The sequence below is a fragment of the Aythya ferina genome (assembly GCF_964211825.1).
Source record: "Aythya ferina genome assembly, chromosome: 3".
Classification (NCBI taxonomy): domain Eukaryota; kingdom Metazoa; phylum Chordata; class Aves; order Anseriformes; family Anatidae; genus Aythya; species Aythya ferina.
This window is the reverse complement of record NC_140298.1, coordinates 74,832,214-74,851,035: the sequence shown is the minus strand read 5'-3', so window position 1 is coordinate 74,851,035 and position 18,822 is coordinate 74,832,214. Positions and strand designations below refer to the sequence as shown.

Genomic DNA, 18,822 nt, shown 5'->3' with positions numbered 1-18,822 from the left:
AAGCTCTGCCTTTTTGGCCAAAGCACGCTAACCACTGACCTATTATTAAAATAGGAAATCAGAAGTGTATGTTACTCCAAGGTCTTGTTTGCCTCAAAGCCGGCAGCTGTCATTGCACTTTTGTATGAAGTCTTGTCTTTGCAGCTTGCCAGATGTGGCCTGAGATGGCATTCCTGCAGCATCTTGATCTAGTGGGCACCATCTGTTGAATTCTACTAGAGCTCTGACATAAAGTTCAGCAGGATCAAACCTATATTAGCTGTGGCCCCATAGTGCAGCATTGCAACCCATAATAGTCTCTCTACATGGATTACAGTGTAAGTTTTCGACTTGCAGATTTAACAGCAAGATACAGCCACGGTTGTTGGCATCATGAGTTTGAATTACTAAAATTCCATCAGAGTTAATTGATGGGATTTTATTAGACTAATATGAATTAGAGTTCTGTTTAACTCAAAGCAAATTTTGAGTAAATCATCAAAACTTCTTCCACCAAAAAAAAAAAAAAAAAAGCCCGCCTTTCAGTCCATGTCAGCAAACTAAATCACACAAATGTAGCTGAGCCCGCTCTCAGTCAAATTCCCTTTTATTTCACAGATGTTAATGGATAATAAAGCTAAACAAATCAGAAGCTCAGTCTATGAAATGTCTGTCAAAGTCTTGGAGAAATGGACTTAAGCAATTTTTTTTTTGTTATTTCAATCCTTAGCACCTCTGCTTGGAAACAAAAGATGCAAGTAACAATGAAAAATACATTTCTACATTTTAACTTGAGAGTTGTAACTTTAAACAACACATCCTCTGCGTAAAAAACAATAAAAATATTAATGTGAAAACAGAATAGAAAACCCCATTAATCTAGGAATACCATTAGCAAGAAACTTGTTTTTCTCACTTAGATAACTCTTGTATCATCAGTGACTTAGAAAACTTTTTCAGATTACCACGTTTTGCACGGATTACACAGTATTTTTGAATTCAGTCCAGATTTAAGGAGAACCAAATCATTGTTTTTATGAAAAATATCCTAGTTTTAAATGTATAAACTGACAGTGGAAAGTAATTTTTTTTTTTTTTTTTGAATGCAGCTGAAATGAGGCATAGCAGAAGAAAATTAAATTCAGTGTTGAACAGCATTTTAAAGTACACTAGCAATTGCACAGGAAGCTGGACACAGTCACTATGAAGCTTTCAATCCAACTGCATCTTTGGAAAAGTCAGATTTAACATCACATTAGCTTACAAGGTTTTTAAGCATATTTGGTAACGTCTGCTGGAACACAGATCCTGCTTATTGCTTTGAAACATACATCATCACTGAAACCTAGACACTTATCTGGAGTTCTTAGGTGCCAAAATTAAAAAGATCAAATAGAGGATGGTAGGAACAAAGGCACGTGGTTAATTTATAAAAGCATTTATAGGGTACTTGAACATTTATTTCTGTCTATTAGAAATGCTTGTTTATTCATCTTGAATAGAAAAAGACATGACTACTGGAACATGTTATATCAGATCATCCTAAACAGATGTTCTCAAGTGGCACGAGCAGGTAATCTTATATATCATTAAATTATTTCTGGAATGAAATCTCTCATCTTGCATACGGAATTTCTAAACCTTAAAGTTCAAAATTTCTTTACTCCTCTAAGCACTGACACTTTAGTGCAATCCTCTTTTCAAAGGTTGAAGCTGGAGCAGCTAAGGCAATCTACCAGACGTGTTTTAAAATCCAGAAGTTTCTAATCAAGGTGCATGGTGGTTCTCTGTTCGGAGATCAGTTTCTTGAAACCTTCCATACCATCCTTCTAGCTGACGCAGTCTCAACCACAGCCTATTTGAATATCACACTTCTTGTAGTATTTTTTTTTTTGAAGATGCAAAGGGGGAAGGAGTCTACCATCAAGCTAGTAGCTCCATAAGCAACTCATCTGAATGGTTAACCGTGTAACATCCCATCCACTAGTCGATATGCACCTTTACTGTATGTCAAGACTTTTACTGGCTGCCAACAATACGCTTCTAAACCAACTCTCGTTACGTTCAAACTTACATGCACTCTGTAAATACCGTTAATGTATTCTGTTGATAGTGTTTTCACAATGTTTGTTTTCACAAACATTCTTTTTTTTTTTTTTTTTGGGGGGGAAGGGAGAAGCATGGATGTTTTTTAATGCACAAAAAAAAGGGCTTTGTAAAGCCTTTTCTAAACAAATCAAACATTTTTTTAAGAGGACTGTATGACTCAGATTTATTTTTCTTTATTTTTTATTTTATTTTATTTATTTTATTTATTTTTCTACAAAGTTGAACTAGTCATTTTGAAACTATTATCCTGAACTATGGCAAAAGATTTTACTTTAGTAAAATGGATATGGCTATGCCTCATTAGAAGTTGACTAGTGCTGCCAATCTGCAGCTGTTCAGCTAGTAAATTGGGACATCAGAACAGAACTGACCACTACTTGCAATGCGTGTAATAAAATTTCAAAGAAAAAAAAAAACCTGCATAGTATGTGATCCCTTTTATTCACTAAACTTGCCCGTGCATATCCTAGGTGGAAGATAGCAGAACAGCTGCTCGGCTTTTGCATGTAGATGTGTTTAGTGACTGCTATGACATCTTTATGTTTTGCTTCTTGTCACGTCTCTTCACAGAACACTCACAGAAGTGGAAAGGAAAAAAAAAAAAAAAGAGAGAAAATAGAGTATTTTCAGACAGAACAATATGCCTCAAATTTTTCATTTGAAATATTAAAGTCAATTTATTTATAATGAAAGTCATCAGAAGACTGTTCTCCTGGATTTAAAATATTTTTTCTTTAAAAAAATAAAACCAATACACACTACTACAACCACAGATGCTGTGGCTTTTCTGCCTGCTTATCTCTCCTTACATAAGTCCATGCTGATGACAGAGCCAGTACAAAAAAATATCTAATCGCTATCTAAATTAACAGGGTTGTAGTCAGGGTCATCCTCTTCATCCTCCAACTCTAAATCATCCATTTCTTGGAATAAAGATTCATCAACCTCCACACTGTTTCCAGCTGCAAAGAACAGAAAAATAATTTATTTTTATGCAAGAAGAAAACAGTACCTGAACAACAAAATACACAATGCTTGTATATTCATTCTCTGTACATTCATTCTTTGAAAAGAACGGCACTGAACATTTGCTGTTTGTTATTTTGTGTATTTTAATCCTCTTTCTCTTATATACTCAGACTTAAGTTCTAAGTCTCCTCAGTCTTGCTTGAATTCTAATGTTGTTTTTAAACCTTCTTGAGTAAACTACGTTCAGTTTGTATTGCTTAATTCTTATGAAACCATTTTCCATATAATCCTTCCTATTACTAATTATTACCATTAGTAATTATTACTAATTATACGTACAAAAATAAAATGAATATTCCCATGTATTCTTAAGACAATTTTCCCAGAAATTCCCATATATCTATAAAAATACACACAATAAGGAACATCAGAACATACAGAATTATTCTTTAAAAAGTATTTTCTCAGCAAGCAAATTTGAAAGGCAGACAACTACTTTAGACAGTCAGTAATATATAACATAATTTTTTAGATTTAAATTATAAAAGAAAGCTGAAGCTTTACATACTTTTATATTTTCGTCTGAAATGATTAAAAGTTAACACATTAATCCAACTCATTCAGGGATAGAGCCCAAATACAGAGGTGAAATCTGTTCCTCCTTTGAGACAGTAAAATGTTGTGTCAATAACCCAACTTCACTTTAAGCATTTTGGGAGGAAGGCAAGGTTAAATTATGCCCTCAAAAAAGAAGAAACAAATCCTCTATGACTGCCATTTCAAGTTTATATTCAATGACATTCATGTACAACTTTTTTTTTTTATTATTAAGTTGTTACATTCACATAAAACTAGACTCTTCTGCCTGGGTGTTTCTTTTCAATGCCAAGAGATAATGCAGTTACATTACAGGATTGCCCTAACTCAAGATCAGTCTTTTAAACTAGAACACTAAAAGGAGGTACAGCAAATGAAATAGATGGTATGTGACTGTGAGTTGATTCATCTTCAACAGACTTGCAAGTTTTATGTCTTTGGGCATAGTCTTACAAAATGTTCAGCTGGCACCAGAACATTATTTTCAGTAAGATAATAGACAAACCTACACAAAAGCACAAAGAAGAAATGCATTGCACAGAGAAAAGTAACATTTAATTTGATATACAAGATGTTCATTATTGGTGTTGAAGTTCAGGGAAAAGAACATAGAACTTTGAGATGTGTGACTGAAATGGGGTCAAGAAGGCTGGCTAATAGAAAAAAAAAAATTGAGCCACTGTCTTTCAGTGGTGGAAACAAACAGAAATTTACCTTCCTCCAAGAACTGGATGTCAGATGTGTCAAGGTTGTGATCCATTTCAAACAGCTGTTTCCCTATAAGTTAAAAATAAATAAATAAATAAATATAACCAAGCAGAATTGTGAAATAAAAGCCTATGCTCTGTCCTTCCTGCATCGGTCCTCATCTTGCATTCCACAAGAAAACCTCTGTGGGAACTGGAGATAAGATGCTTTTTCCATCTTTTCAGATGGATAGGGCATAAAGGAAAAACAAGATGGATCTGTACATCAGTCACCAGCTTCTACATCTGTGAAGAAAACATCACATCATACAAAGTAAAGCCTTTCTAGTTGGGAGGTAGGGGAAGAAAAGGCCAAATCTGTAAACTGTCTGATGTAGAGCCTTTCTGTTGTTTAACAATACCCAACTATTTCTGCCAGAACAATGCTCAAAGTGGTATACCATCTGGCATAAAACCAAAGAAGCTTAAATGTGGTTTGGGAACCTTAATGACTTCAGCAGAAATCTTGAACTGTGTTTAAGCTGTATTTAACCCAATACAACACACAAAAAGACTTCACGAAACATGAAGAATAATAATTTAATACTATTTTAAAAGTTTAGTTACTACTATTGTCTTTAAGTGTTAAGATTACTTTTAAGGCTCGTCATGATATTCTGATAATATTGCAAAAGCTTCAGAACCAGTTTTATATCATACCGCTTAATTTATTTTTGCCTGCTTGTTCATCTTCTTTCATTTTTTTCCTTTTTATTTCTAGGAGTTCTGCATCAAACTTTGCTTTCCAGTTTAGGAAATTCTCAATTGTAACAGGAGTGCCATGAAAACGTTGCTAAAAAAAAAAAAAAAAAAAGAGCAGAAAATAAATCCGCAAATACCATCACCTAGCACAGCTAGGAGTAAAGATAAGCATTCTCTTCCTTGTTTAAATTACAGCATCCCAGACACATCTGCTTGCTGTAAAACATTCTGATAAAGTAATCCTAAACCCAAGCATATGCAAACACATTCTTACTGTTTTTTCATTTTATTTTATTTTGCATCACGGAACTCACCCTTCAGAGTGCTGCACGGAGGTAGCAATTATTATGGAAAAATCCTAAATACTATTTTTGACCTAAAGTGAGTGTAATGGTTAGCAAAATATCACTTATAGAGGTTGTCCTTAAATAGGCAGCACTTCTTATCACCTCTTACATGCAATCTGGACTGGAATTTTCTATAGAAATATAAATTTCTTCTTATATTTTTGGAGTTTTATATTTTTGTATTTTATTATATAAAATATAAATAATATTTTACATTTTACATAAAATAATATTTTTATATTTTTGGAATCTTTCTATTAAAAAATACTCTTCTCTCTTGTTAACAGAGAAAAAGGGCTGCTTTGTGTTTTTTTTCCTGCCATTTTCAGAAATACTGAACCTTCCAAGTTCCATTTCCCTCTAGCTACAGAAGTAAGTGAAGACTTAAGTAGTTACTCCAGCACATCCCATGGATGGAGAACTATTTCACAGTAGTTGGTAAAAAACGTGTAGGGAGGACAAACCATGTCCTGAAGACTGGTCCCACTGCTTCCACTCTACCTGCTCTGTCTACCAAGGATGAGACACCTCCTTAGACCAAGAGCAGCCTGTGTGCAGCACAGCACATACTATCCTTTTTATTTATTTATTTATTTATTTTATTACCTACTCCCTCTTGCCTCTTCAAACAAGAAACTGGATACAGTGTCTTTTGTTTTTAGGGAAAAATCCACGCTCCAGCCTTAAGAAGTAATGCTAGAGGTGACTGTGAATGTGCAAAACACCTCTGGAAAGACTGCTTCAGAAAATGGTTGGATGGGGGAAATCACTCAAGTATGTTCTAGTCTGTAAGTTTTAATTACATCAACTTTGAGCTGCATTGAGAGGAACATCTAGCCCACAGCTGTTCCCGCATCAAACCCATGCATAAAAAAGGCAAACAAAAAAAAAAAAGGAAAATCTTTAATAATTTTTTTGTTAGAAACAGTGTTTTACATACTTTCTCTTCTTCTTCTGCTTCTCTTTCTTTCTGTTTCTTCTCCTCTTCTCTTCGTGTTTTTATTTGATCCACTATTTCATTTAATTTCTCCTGTACTGCAGAGACTAGAGTGAAGATCATTACCATTCCTAAATTTTCTTCTGCCTACAACACAAAGAAGGCAATCTCAAACAGAAGGAGAACCTCATACCTTCTGTAGCTTAATGCATGTATCTGTAAGGCAGACACGACTTGACAAGAATTACTGAATCAAAAACAGAAAAGTGTTTCCTCCTCATACCTTCACAATGTACTCTCTCTAATGCCGAGGATTGAAGAGTATCTTGTCTACCCCAAAATAATTATGTTATTGAAAAGAATTAAGGCAAAAGTATTTTTTTTTAATCTTTCCAAATAAAATAGAAGTGGCTTATTTCCAAAATACACAGTTACATGAATTCACTGTAAGACAGAAATGCCAAGAGGGAAAGCCCTATAGCCTATAGAGCTTATAGCCTATAGTGCAATTTCATTGCACACTTCCATTTCATCTGTGCACACTGAATTAGCCCTATATTTTACCTCTGTAATGTCATTTACCTCACTAGTGTTATTTACCAAATTCCAAGTTCAAAGTCAGTCCTTACAGTATGGAATATATTTCATCAGTAGGCCATCCGCTCAGAGAACAACTGACTTGAGGGATAAATTCTGGCTAAAATGAGAAGTGATATCAAGAAAGTGATATCAAGATCAATCGAGGTATTCCATTTTCCTTACCTGTTGTTCTAACAGTTTTATTATGTCTGTGACATCATTATCTTCAAGATTCTCCTGGGAGACAATTTCATACAGTGGAGTTTCATCAGGATATTTTTCTCTATAGGTAAATTTAAGTGTTGTTTGGACAGCTACAAGACAAAAAAATGCAATTCTTATAGTGACTACTTTATGTAACTCTAATCGTATGTTCTTCTGTTGCATCAGTAGCCTAAAGATTTCACAGTAGGAAAACAATCTTTTCTTAAAGAAACAGCCATCTTACACAGATATTAAAACTATATAAAAAGATTTAAATATAAGGCAAGAGTGGTGAGAAATGAAGACTGTGAAATTTACCCTTATAGAAACTAATCCAGGAAATTCATGCCTGAAAGGACTTTAAGACGACTCAAAAACTTTCCGTGCAAGAGTGGGCATAGTAACCTCTTTTCCCCTACATCCCACTCACTGCTGGAGAAAACAAGGCTGAGTCGTAACAAACAGATTTAGACAAAACCTCAGCCCACTAATGCTTTAAATTCTGGATATCTGGTTGGAGTATCAACCACTGCATCAGGAAACAGGGTTCCACATGCATACTATCACAAGAACACAAGTATCCAAAAGATGTTAATAAGCCAAAAGAGCTTCCTAACAATCACACACTCAACCTGATGCCACCCAGAGCTAGGTTAACAAGGCAACAAGGCCAACAAAGAATCAAGTTCCTTCCTTTCGTGCATCCTGCCAGAACACCCAAAGTTCACCCAAAGACACTTGCAGAGCTCAGCTGAGCACACTTGTGCTGATACCAGAAATTTCAAATTCATGCACCTACCATCCTGAGAGCTAAAGCATTCTTGGATGTGCCAGAGTATTTTGGAGCACCACAAAGCCTTTCCATACCAGAAGGGCACCAGATGCTGATGGCCCCAGCAGCAACATACTAAGAGCACAATAACTACAGTCAGCCCTTCTGTAAGAAAAATTTTGGACAGATACTTCACAGGATGATAAAGTTTAAGAGCTTTCTGCACACGCAGTGCCTTACTTTACAGTAGTTGAGAAAGTTTTTCTGCCATCTTAAACATGACAACCCTATTCCGTCTTTCACACATATCTTCCTCTGGGTAAGCCATGGCTCTGACCTTCGTGGAAAGGAACCAATCCAGCAAATCAATCGTAATGCATTGTTGAAGCTATCCTAAGTACAGTTTAATAACCCTAAATAGTTATTTCAGCTTTCAGAAACTGCTCCACAACAATAACTAAATCAACACTTTACAGCAACAATCATAAGCTACCCTGAAATGAATGAGCATGGGACAGAACAGCTGTTCTGGGGCCAGTACGGACAGTTCAGGCATTAGGTTTCCAACGCCATGTGAATGAAAAACTTCTTGTTTGATCTCCACAACTTTACAGTCTAGAGAGAAGGACATTTATTTTTACCCAGCCCCTGGAAGAGGTTTTCTACAGTAGCTTAATAAATGTAAGATACTTAAAGTGGAAGTAGACTTTGGAAAAGAGCAGCCAGGAAGCATAAGTTGAAAGTTGTTATATACACTAAAACTGAAACATGGTTGTAAACTTGTATGTTAATAATATAGGAGGGGAGACTATTATTTTGTAAGATGTGATCAACTTACTTTCGTCATTTTCACCTGCTTCAGACGTCACAGTGATTGTGAAAGTCGTTGGCTTTTCTGACAATACTGTTAAAAAAGAGTGGTAAAAAAAGAAAGATACCATAAATTAGACAACTACTTCACATCGCTGAAATTGAATTTCTCTAGGACTAATGAGGCATAGAAGCACCTCGTTACAGCATTCAGAGCCTTTTCAACCTATTAAGAAGCTCTTTTCAGTTAACAACTGTTTTCCTTAGGATAGTCTGAAGCGCTCTTTGACTGACAGCATATTACATCAACAATACCAAAAGGTTTCTCCATGAAAAGAAAGAGTGCAGATGTACCTACCACTAAATGACTCGTGACAGAGCAACAAGTGTGTGCAGAAAGATCCCAAAACTAGTCTGCTGTATTGTGCTAGGTATGTATGGTAGGTATCCAGTGCATTGGTGGCCCTAGACTTTACAGCGTATCTGTTCCTTCTACTGTATTTAGAACAGCTTAAAGTAACAAATGTTTCTTAAAACAAAAAGATACACAATGATACACAATGGTACACAAAAAGATACACGTTCCTTCAAGAGCATAGGTCTGGAAGTAGCCTAAAAGGAGGAGCTTTAAACAGTCAATACCAAAAATTAAATCTGTGAGCAGTCAAGTTCACCTCCAAAAGCAAAGTATGGTCACTTTTAGCGCCCAGCTGGGAAGGAGGCTGCTAGAAGACAGACAACAAGCAGTTTTAAGTAGACAAAAATAAATAAATAATGGGAGCAAGCTCTATAACCTACTGTCAAGGACTAGACGGCTTCACCCCATCACTCAAGCGTGAGTTGCAGACCAAATTCTTGAACTGGGCTTAGCCTGGATCACGGATATAACCTATAAATGATCTAGTAGACACGATTTGTTGACTGAATTTTACCTATCTGTTTATATATCGCTATCACAATCTTTTCATAATCCTTCCTCCTTTGGGTACAAGCGCATTACTTGAGAGCACAGAAGCAAAAAGGGCCAGGATATGAAAATAACATCACAACAACTGACTCAGCACCCTCAGCAACCAGAGACCGCCTCACACAGCTTTAGCAGATAACCGCGGAGAACAGAAGCAGATTTTTCAGGTGAACTCCATAGAGAAGCGCTGCCGGCAGCCGCCCTCACGAAGCGAGGCAGGGCAGATGGCGAGCACGCAGCAAACCCTCAGCGACTCCCCGGCGCCCACTCCCGCACCCGAGGCCCTCACAGAAGGAGCCGGCAGCGATACCGCGAGCTCCGCAGCGGCGGCTCGGGGCCGGCCGCGGGTCGGGCCGTGGCTGAGGCGCGGGGGGCGGCGCTCACCGGTGAAGGAGTCGGGGTAGATGGACTGCAGGGCCTCCACCTCGTTGCGCTGCTCCTCGCTGTAGTCGGTCATCGCCCGCCGCCGGCCGCCCGCCCCCCGCAAGGCGCCTGCGCTGCGCCGCCCCGCGCCGCACAGCGGCTAGGCAGGCCTGGCGCCGCCCCGATCGGCCGTGGATGGCTTTGGGCTTTTGGGGGATGTTCCCTTCATCAGGAAGGGTAATTAGCGCAATTAACGCTAACCTGCATGCCCGTGTTCTGTGCTGGGGTCCCCCGCAGCTGCAGGCTGCCTGCAGGGCTGCATAGCCCGACAGGGCTATGCTCCAGCGGTGTAGGGGCAGGCAGACATCACCACGGCACACAAAGCTCCTCCTTCGGAAGTGTGACCCCATATTTTTATTTTATTTTTACACTTTAGTTTAAAACAGTAGCTGGGAAACACGAAGGGTCACTTAAAAGTTACACTCCCACAACAAGTAAAAGGCTGACGGCTCACTTTCGCTTATCTACAAGTCCCGTATCATTTCACAGCAGCACCATAAAACAAGGGATAAAGTACAAAACTACACAAAATAAAGGTAGCAGCTGTTTCCCCCCTCCTTCATTTCAACTCTGAAGACAACATAGGATTTCGCAGAAACTTTCAGATACACAAATCAATTGCATGGTTCACAGACTGCACATAGTTAAAACCACACCAAGAAACCCAAAGAATTTGAAGTGAAATTAGCAATTGTGCTCACTAGCAGATACTTGGCTTCCAAGCTTGTCATACAAACCATGGAGTACGATTACCAGAAAGTTTAGGATTCAAGTGAAATACATACTTGTGAATTCATAAGAATTTGTTTAGTGATGTAAAATATGCATTATTCCAGCTATTCAGCATATACATCTCTTGCATGCCCAGAAGTGCTTGCTTTTAGGATTTTAACTCTTAAAGGAAGACTATGCACACTTACCAAGGCCTGCTTTTTAACATACTCTTGGCTCCTGCATTTCATGATAGGAAGTGCTAAATAACTGTATTTCTCCAACTGAAAACTTGTCTCCCGCCCCCCCCCAAACAGCAGATAGCATCCTGTGATCTAGTATGTGGCTTTGTAGCACACCCTGCTGGCAGCAAGGCAATACAAGAAGCATTAGGAAAAACCTGTGTTGTCCATTTGTCCGTGCTTCTAGCCCGAAGCACGTGCACAGGGAGCTAAAGGAGACATATCAGTTAGTAACATCACATCATAACATGCAGAATTAAGATAAAAACTTCATTAAATCTTTTTTTTTTTCATTAAAATAAAAAACAACAATAGCTTTTAACCACAGTAATACTTATGGGCACAGTAGAATGACCAAATTGTATTCCCCCCCCCCAAACCTTACTCTAGAGTGAGATTTTCCCATCCTGATTTGCTATTTGTGTAGTAGGCTGGCACACAGGTGGAAGCTGACAGTTTCTGTAGTACATGCAAAAGGAAAGTGAGGTTGACTCTGCTATTTCTATTTCACATATAGTGTCTTTTTTAAAAAGAAAAAAAAAAAAAGAGCTGCTACATGCTGAACCCCTCCATCCAGTGCATCTTAGTGAGCATTTTATCTTTTTTTTTTTTTTTTTAAGCAGAACTCAAAGTTCTCTTATCAGTATATCTAGATTTAGCTTTTGTTGCTGAAGTTTCCTTATGTTTCTTCTGTACTGCTATATCAACAGATTTAATTTGTGGTTAGCTCAGTAAATTTAATTCACATAATATAAGAAAGAAGTGGAAGGGGAAAATAAGGCATTTCTGCTAGGGGTCAGTAAGACAAAGCTGGGTATATACTTTTACTTTGCACAGAATGGATCAGGCTCATACAATTTAATTGCTCAGAATCTAAAAAAAAAATAAAAATACTTAAATTAATAGCTAATGGGTGGGAAGAAAAAGCATTTGGGGATAACTTTCTTTCCCAATAAAACTCATCCTTTTTGCAGAAGTGCTACAAGGCAATCTGGATGTAAACCATCACATCTCACAGGAGTTAGACACCATCAGGAGATACCTATAAGCACCCAAAGGACTACAGTAACAAGGTATTATTACATAAAGCTCATGAGCCAATCATGTCTCAGAAAGTTCTGCAGCAGCTCAGGTGTGAAGCTGAGCTAGACACATTCCTGTTTTTCTACGAAGTGTTGGTGGGGTTCAGACCCTCAGAGCTAAGTGGTGGTCACAGGGTCTTCATCAAGCTTCAGGTATTTCCTGTCTACTGAACCCTTGAGCGCCCAGTCATGGAGGAGGCTGTAGTCATAATGCTCCTCATCCACTAGTTTCAGGAAGGCCAGTCCAGAAATGGCTTGCCACTCTCTGAGAGATGGGATGCGGATTTCTCCTACGTTTTCACTCCCTGGGACAAAGCCGAAAAACTTCCTTATGTGCTGTATGGCATAGAGCTTGGAGTGCTGGTCTGTCGCTTCATCAAAGAGCTCCTGCTCATTATGGACATAGCTGGTCCAGTATCTGAAGTGGAGGAAGCTGAGTGGGGAGAAACAGCTTGCCAAGCAGTAAGACAGGAAGACGGTGATGACTACCACAGCGATCAGAAGCCAGCCAGCCACCTTCCACAAACAAAGAAAAGCTGTTACAGATGAGAATACCCATAGCGGTCACTTCTGAGTGTTAAGAAGTCCATAAGACAATCATTATTTGCTTTTCCTGAATGAGATGGCAGTAGTCGCTTGCTAGGTTTAGACCTTGTCAGCCATCATAACCAGTCCCCTGCCCACTGCAACCAGCCATGCAATACATTTATTCCCATCAAGTTTAAGGAAGTTCTGTTGTAGGGTATGTTAAGGATGTAACAGAGAAGCCCCCAAATTATCTTACACCCCATTTAAAATCAATTTTCTTTGAAGTAACAACTTAATATTCCCTCTAGTATTTATCTCACATGTAAGCTCCTAGAATTGAGTCTGATCTAAAAGAAGAAAAAAACACACAGAACTTAAATTTGGCTTATGTGGTGCTCTCTCAGTCCTTTAGTCACATTGCTTATGTTCAAATCAAGAATCTTCCTGCCCTCCAGTGGCTCTCAGACTTCCATTGGTCTTATTTGGAGGTACTTCTCAACATACAGGAATGCATCCTCCAGTAGCAGGTAGCAAATGGGACAGTCAGAAGTAATAACTTGCATACTGAAAATTTAATTACTCTTACTGGAACAAAGCAGGCTTCAAAACACAGATTTGGCACTCAAGGCAAAAGATATTGATCCTGTTTTATCCTCACACTTTCCCTGCTGAATTAACTCACTGATAAAATTAGATCTGCAGGCAACATCTCTCACAGCAGAAACATGAGTTACTTACTTGTGACTGGTATCGGAGTAGGAGAATCACTTCGTCTCTTGCCCGGCTCAGCTCTGGAGGAACTAACTGACTGCAAGGGAACGCAGCCAGAATCTTTTTGCGGTCACTAGCCGTAATATTAGGATTAGCTCCATAATAATATACAGAGACATACTCGCTCATGGCACACACGTAGTAGGAGCCATTTATCAGGGTGACCGCTAGCCACGTTACAGGAGCAACCAGTGCCCTCCCGGTGATGCTGCACAGCACAAAGCAGGTCAGTTTGCATTGCAGCAGCTGGTTCTGCGTGCCCTCTGCCTGAAGGGGAGACCTTTTGCCTGTGACCAGTCTCCAAGTCTGGTTGTTCAGAGCATAGCCAACAACCAGAAGGATCAGCGCAGGAACGCCTAGGAAGGCCAGCCCGTAGATGAGGTTCTGCCCCACATGACAGGGACAGCTGAACGTAAAGAAAGAGAAGAGTTGCTGCCCACCGATTGTCAATATTGCAATTATAGCATTAGCAATAACAACCTCTTTGCCTTTTAGAAAAGTTGGCCACTTTGGAAGGAAAGTCATTTTTAGATCTTACACTTTACCAGATGCTTTTGCCTTAAATTAATAACAGTTTTTAATTGTAGTTAACTAACATTAGTAGCAGACTACACTGGAAACAAATCAATTCCAATAGCTCAAAATAAAACAACCACAAAAAAACAAACAAACAAACACAAACAACTGCTAGTTTTTCCCCTTCAACTAATTTTTAACTTTGCTCCTTAACAGTCCAAAGCTTGTTTACTAGCTTTATATCTACTTGCAGACATCCAGTCACATGCTTTAATTGATCCAGTAATTTCCCTCAGCAGTTCAGGAACATTCAGCATTTAAGCAATTGTGAGCTCTGCCAGCCCCTTGCTAATTGTCTAAAACCACCAATCAGTCCTCCCTACCTTGTGAAGGTCATGCAATGCTAGTAAACTGATTGCTACCCTGCCAGGGGCAGTTGGCCAGCAATTTTCTAATCATTGGTAATTAGCAGAAGGATGATGTAGGACTAGGGGAAAAAATGGAGAAAAATGGGGGGAAAAAGAATAAATGCTTTCACCTATTCTTTATTAAAAACAAAGCAAACAAGCACAGAGAAAAACAAGCCAAAACAAAACAAAGAAATCCTTGTTGAGTGGGTCAATAATAAAAAAAAAGGTCTTTTTAAAATGTTTCAACATTAAGATAAAAATGGAAAGGATACTGTAAGCTGCACAAAGTTTGGAATCCCAATTCTGTTAACATTTAATGTCAGTTCTGGTTCTATTTGCTTCCCCAGTTCTGGAGTCTGAGATGTGGTTAGCTGTTGGACCACGAAGATTTTATTGTTTCACCTGAGGTTGGCAAGAAACCGGCATGTCTCATTTTGTGACAGCATTGAACACTCCTTTAGGCTGTCTCCTTCAGAAAGATTTTCTGTGTTAATGTATAATTTGCTATTCATGTGGTGTCAAGCCAGCTTCAGATGTACTCATGATAACAGCTGGCATTTGTATAGCATGTTCACAATTCAGATTTCTAAGATTTTGTGTAGGTATCGTCAACCCCTCTGTGGGCAGAGTAGATAGAAATTTTTTAGTTATGCATTCCAGAGCTGGTTTCTATACTAGGATGCATGAGCTGGGTTCTCGGTGCCTCTCACAAATCAAGCCTTAATCAGAGGTTAGTTTAAAACATTTAATTCCTGGTGATTTTGTCCAGATTGCACTTTGTTTAAGGTCATGCCATCCGGTAGTTCTGTCCCCTGTACACTCCTGTCTGATTTGGTGGTGAATATGCAAATGCCTGTAAACATCTAGGTTCTAAGAAGTCTAACTGCCTGTAATATAAAGATTATTACCAAGAACAGGAAAAAAAAGTAGCCAGTTTAAACAAACAAACAAACAAACAAGTCTTGCCTATTTACAAGGCAAGACCCTATTCCTCTAGTGCATTTTTAGTGTGGACATCTGCTTGTCCCATCCTCATTCACAATCTATGAATGAGGCCCTTGCTGACATTTGGCTCACAAATCCATGCAACACCATTCCACTAAATTAAAAGTGTTAGAGAAATGTGTTGAAACCTCCATCAGCACTTTGCCACTACTTTTCTGGAATCTGTTGTTAAGTTCTTGGTTGTTTGGGCAGTGTAGTACCATAACAAAATGACCAGTGCTGTCTGAATTGTGAAGATTCATTTTCTTTCAACAACACAGATTTTTTGATATTTATATATATATTTTTTTAATTAACTAGTGGTATTATATTTTGATAAAATTTGCCTCCTTTAAATTCAGTAGAACAAACCCAGTTGCCTATTACAGAATTATTTTGAAAATGTGCTTTATACGATTCTTCCATTGTGCCTCAGTTCTCTTTAAAATCTCCAATTGATTGCTGCTGAGCTTTCTTTGGGCACCCTTTTTGCTTATAAAGGAGGCAGGCTTTCCCAAGCATCACTTGTTTACTCCAGAAGCACATTAGATGTGAAACTGAAGAGGTGCACAACACTGAAATATTCATAATCAGCCTAAGGCTGTTGAATGAGGCAATTTATACAATCAATAAAACAACTTTGTAGTGCTGCATTGTCACTTTTTCTGCATTTGCTTTCATGTTGTGCTGTAAAAAGCCCTGCTGGGTCATCCTATTGTGGAACAAATTACAGGTTGGATCCAATTAAGAGCTTGGGCGGCACATCAAACCTTTAAGTAGTCGCCTTTGCAGAGCAACCCAGAGTCCTGAGGTAGACATCTAGTCTCTTTATCTGATGCCCAGGAGGAGTTAGGATTGAATGCGATCCAAGGTACTGCAGCCTGGGGTGACAGCCAGCTCACCTCTGAGGCAAAGAGAGGATTGTAGTTGATGTCTGAGGCAAATAGCAATACATGGGCAAACCTTAGCTGTGTTTTTCCTTGTCATTTTGCAGGGCTCCGTCAGCTTGAATTCTCTGCCAGGAACTTCATTATCAGAATAAGTGCTTTTTCTGAAGAACTGAGCATGGTTTGCTATTTTCTGTTACAATATGTTGATTAGAATACATATTACATCTTCCTATCCTTCCATATGCATAAAACAGTTTTTTTGTACTCATTTGTTTTTTTATTGAAATAAAGCTGCTGTGGCAGAAGAGAGAGGTTGGTTTCAGTTCATCTGCCTGCCTTATCTAGTCAAAACTCACTCACTCATCTCATTCCAGTCATTGTGGGTGTTGAGGTGTTGGGAAGAAGCTGACTCCACCTGACTCAGTTCTAGCAGTCATGCTTAGCTGGTATCTTATTGGATCAGAAAAAGATTTGGATTTTGTTATGTTGTGGTCAAGAAAGGGTAGAGGAAAAAAGGGGGTTTTCCTCTATTTTTCATCTGAAGATTTTATTCCTGTGGATTTCAGAGGATGAGACTGAACCCTGGTCTCTTCCATCCTGCACAAGTGTTTTCATCACCAAGCAGTCAAAAGGCTGATGTGCTGTGCCTCCTCTAGCTGCATTTTGGACCTTTTAGAGTAAGTCCAGAGGAAGGCCATGAAGATGATCAGATGGCTGGTGCACCTCTCTTATGAAGACAGGCTGAGGGAGTTAGGGTCGTTCAGCCTGGAGAAGAGAAGTCTCCGGGGAGACCTTATAGCAGCCTTCCAGTGCCCAAAGGGGGCCTACAGGAAAGCTGGGGAGGGACCCTTTGTCAGGGAGTGTAGGGATAGGACAAGGAGTAGTGGCTTTAAACTGAAAAAAGATAAGTTTAGATTAAATGTTAGGAAGAAATTCTTTACTCAGAGGGTGGTGAGGCACTGGCACAGGCTGCCCAGGGAAGCTTTGGATGCCCCATCCCTGGAGGTGTTCAAGGCCAGGCTGGATGGAGCTTTGGGCAACCTGGTCTGGTGGGAGGTGTCCCTGCCCATGGCAGGGGGGTGGAAATGGATGGTCTTTAAGGTCCCTTCCAACCCAAACAATTCTGTGATTCTATGGTTTTCAGTGGGCGTCAAGCCTGCCTGTGCTCTTAGGTCGTACCTGCACAACAGATTTCTGGGGCAGCTTAGGGGTGCATGGTCCATATCCTGCATTCTGCATGGTCCTGGGTTGGCTTCAGGTTGCCAAGCCATTTTCATGGACTCTTTAGCCTGGTTAAGGGAGAAATTCCTTTCCCATTAACCAGGACAGGCACTGGTGAGAAAACCATCAATAAACTACATTTTAAGGGAAAATTAGAAACCAGTTAATGATTATTTATTTATTTATTTATTAACTTACATCTTTTGCTTCAGCTGTGCTTTACAGGGAAAATTTATAGAGATGTTAGGTGTCTGCAGTGAGTTTCCACAGAAAGTAGGTGCCTGAATCTGAGAACATTCCCTTGGAAAGCTGTTCCTGGGCTCTGTAACCAAACCAAGGAATTTTCAGCAGTTCAGGCTGAAAATGCTTCCCAGATAGGGCACTAAAGGAAAGGTGAAAGCAATGGTACTACTTTCTTCTGAAACATAGCCAAAGCAGCAGCCACACTGGGCTCTGAGAAAGAGCCCTCATTTGCGATGTGGGAAATCAGTGCTCAAGTACTTTTTTTGTTTTTTTCATGCATCTCCAAACCCACATCAGTTACATTCTTACAGCTTGAAATAACTCAGTTCTCTGTGTGAAATATTTAGCACAAAATCTGTCAGTCTGAAGACAGAGAGCAAACAAAAGCCCAACCCTGTATCGTACTTATTTGGATACCTTTTTTTTTTTTTTTTTTGGTGGGAAATATATTCTTATTTTGGCTCAAAGTATTTTTTTATTTTTTGATTGTTTGTTTGTTTGTTTTTGTTTAATATATTGAACACCAAATGCACTGTTGCATTCTGGTCTGGAATATTCATTTTTGGGAGAATCCTTAGATACTGGACTACTGAAGAGATCATGTACTTAGCCCTAGAAGTTTCAGCTTTCTCATAACAGCCAGTCCACTGTAAGAGGCAGGATACTGGTGCACATGTTTATGCATGCCTTTGAACTTCATGAGATGTTTTGTGTATATTTGTTTTCAGTGTATTATAAAGGGAGGGAAGAACTGTAATGCTCAAACAGTCACAGAATCATAGAGTCATCTAGGTTGGAAGAGACCTTCAAGATCACTGAGTCCAACCTTGCACCACACCAACAGTTCTTGGGGCTAAAGACTAATATCCTCTCCTGAAAAACGTAAGAGGAAGGGAGGTGGAGGGTGATGTTAACATCCCCACTATTCAAATTGCCTTGGATATATTCTGAGAAGGCTATGTTATGATTTAAACAGCTGCCAGGTGTGTGCCAACATCTACTGTTCACATGGGGCTGCAAGTCAGACAGCAGTTAAAATTATGAAGGTGGCTTTGTCCTGTTCCTAAAGGTGTGGATTCAAGC

The 18,822-nt window shown here is 39.0% G+C and overlaps 2 protein-coding genes across 2 annotated transcripts in view; both read right to left on the bottom strand.

Moving 5' to 3' along the window:
* Nucleotides 1-2,508: 2,508 nt before the first annotated feature.
* On the bottom strand, nucleotides 2,509-10,242 carry RWDD1 (RWD domain containing 1). The gene is made up of 7 exons (XM_084513883.1): nucleotides 10,103-10,242; nucleotides 8,780-8,845; nucleotides 7,149-7,279; nucleotides 6,390-6,533; nucleotides 5,061-5,193; nucleotides 4,369-4,431; nucleotides 2,509-3,050 (listed from the first exon to the last, which is right to left on the bottom strand). Exons 1-7 carry the CDS (start codon nucleotides 10,173-10,175, stop codon nucleotides 2,938-2,940), a joined length of 723 nt encoding a protein of 240 aa, XP_084370009.1. The 5' UTR covers nucleotides 10,176-10,242; the 3' UTR covers nucleotides 2,509-2,937.
* Nucleotides 10,243-10,472: 230 nt separating this feature from the next.
* Nucleotides 10,473-18,822, bottom strand: part of LOC311434044 (calcium homeostasis modulator protein 5-like) — a 30,825-nt gene continuing 22,475 nt past the window's right edge. Inside the window, exons 2-3 of the mRNA XM_084513882.1 lie at nucleotides 13,443-13,547; nucleotides 10,473-12,692 (exon numbers count right to left, since the gene is read on the bottom strand). Coding sequence (XP_084370008.1) covers nucleotides 12,294-12,692; nucleotides 13,443-13,547 — 504 coding nt within the window. The 3' untranslated portion in view covers nucleotides 10,473-12,293. The remainder of the gene's footprint in view (nucleotides 12,693-13,442; nucleotides 13,548-18,822) is intronic.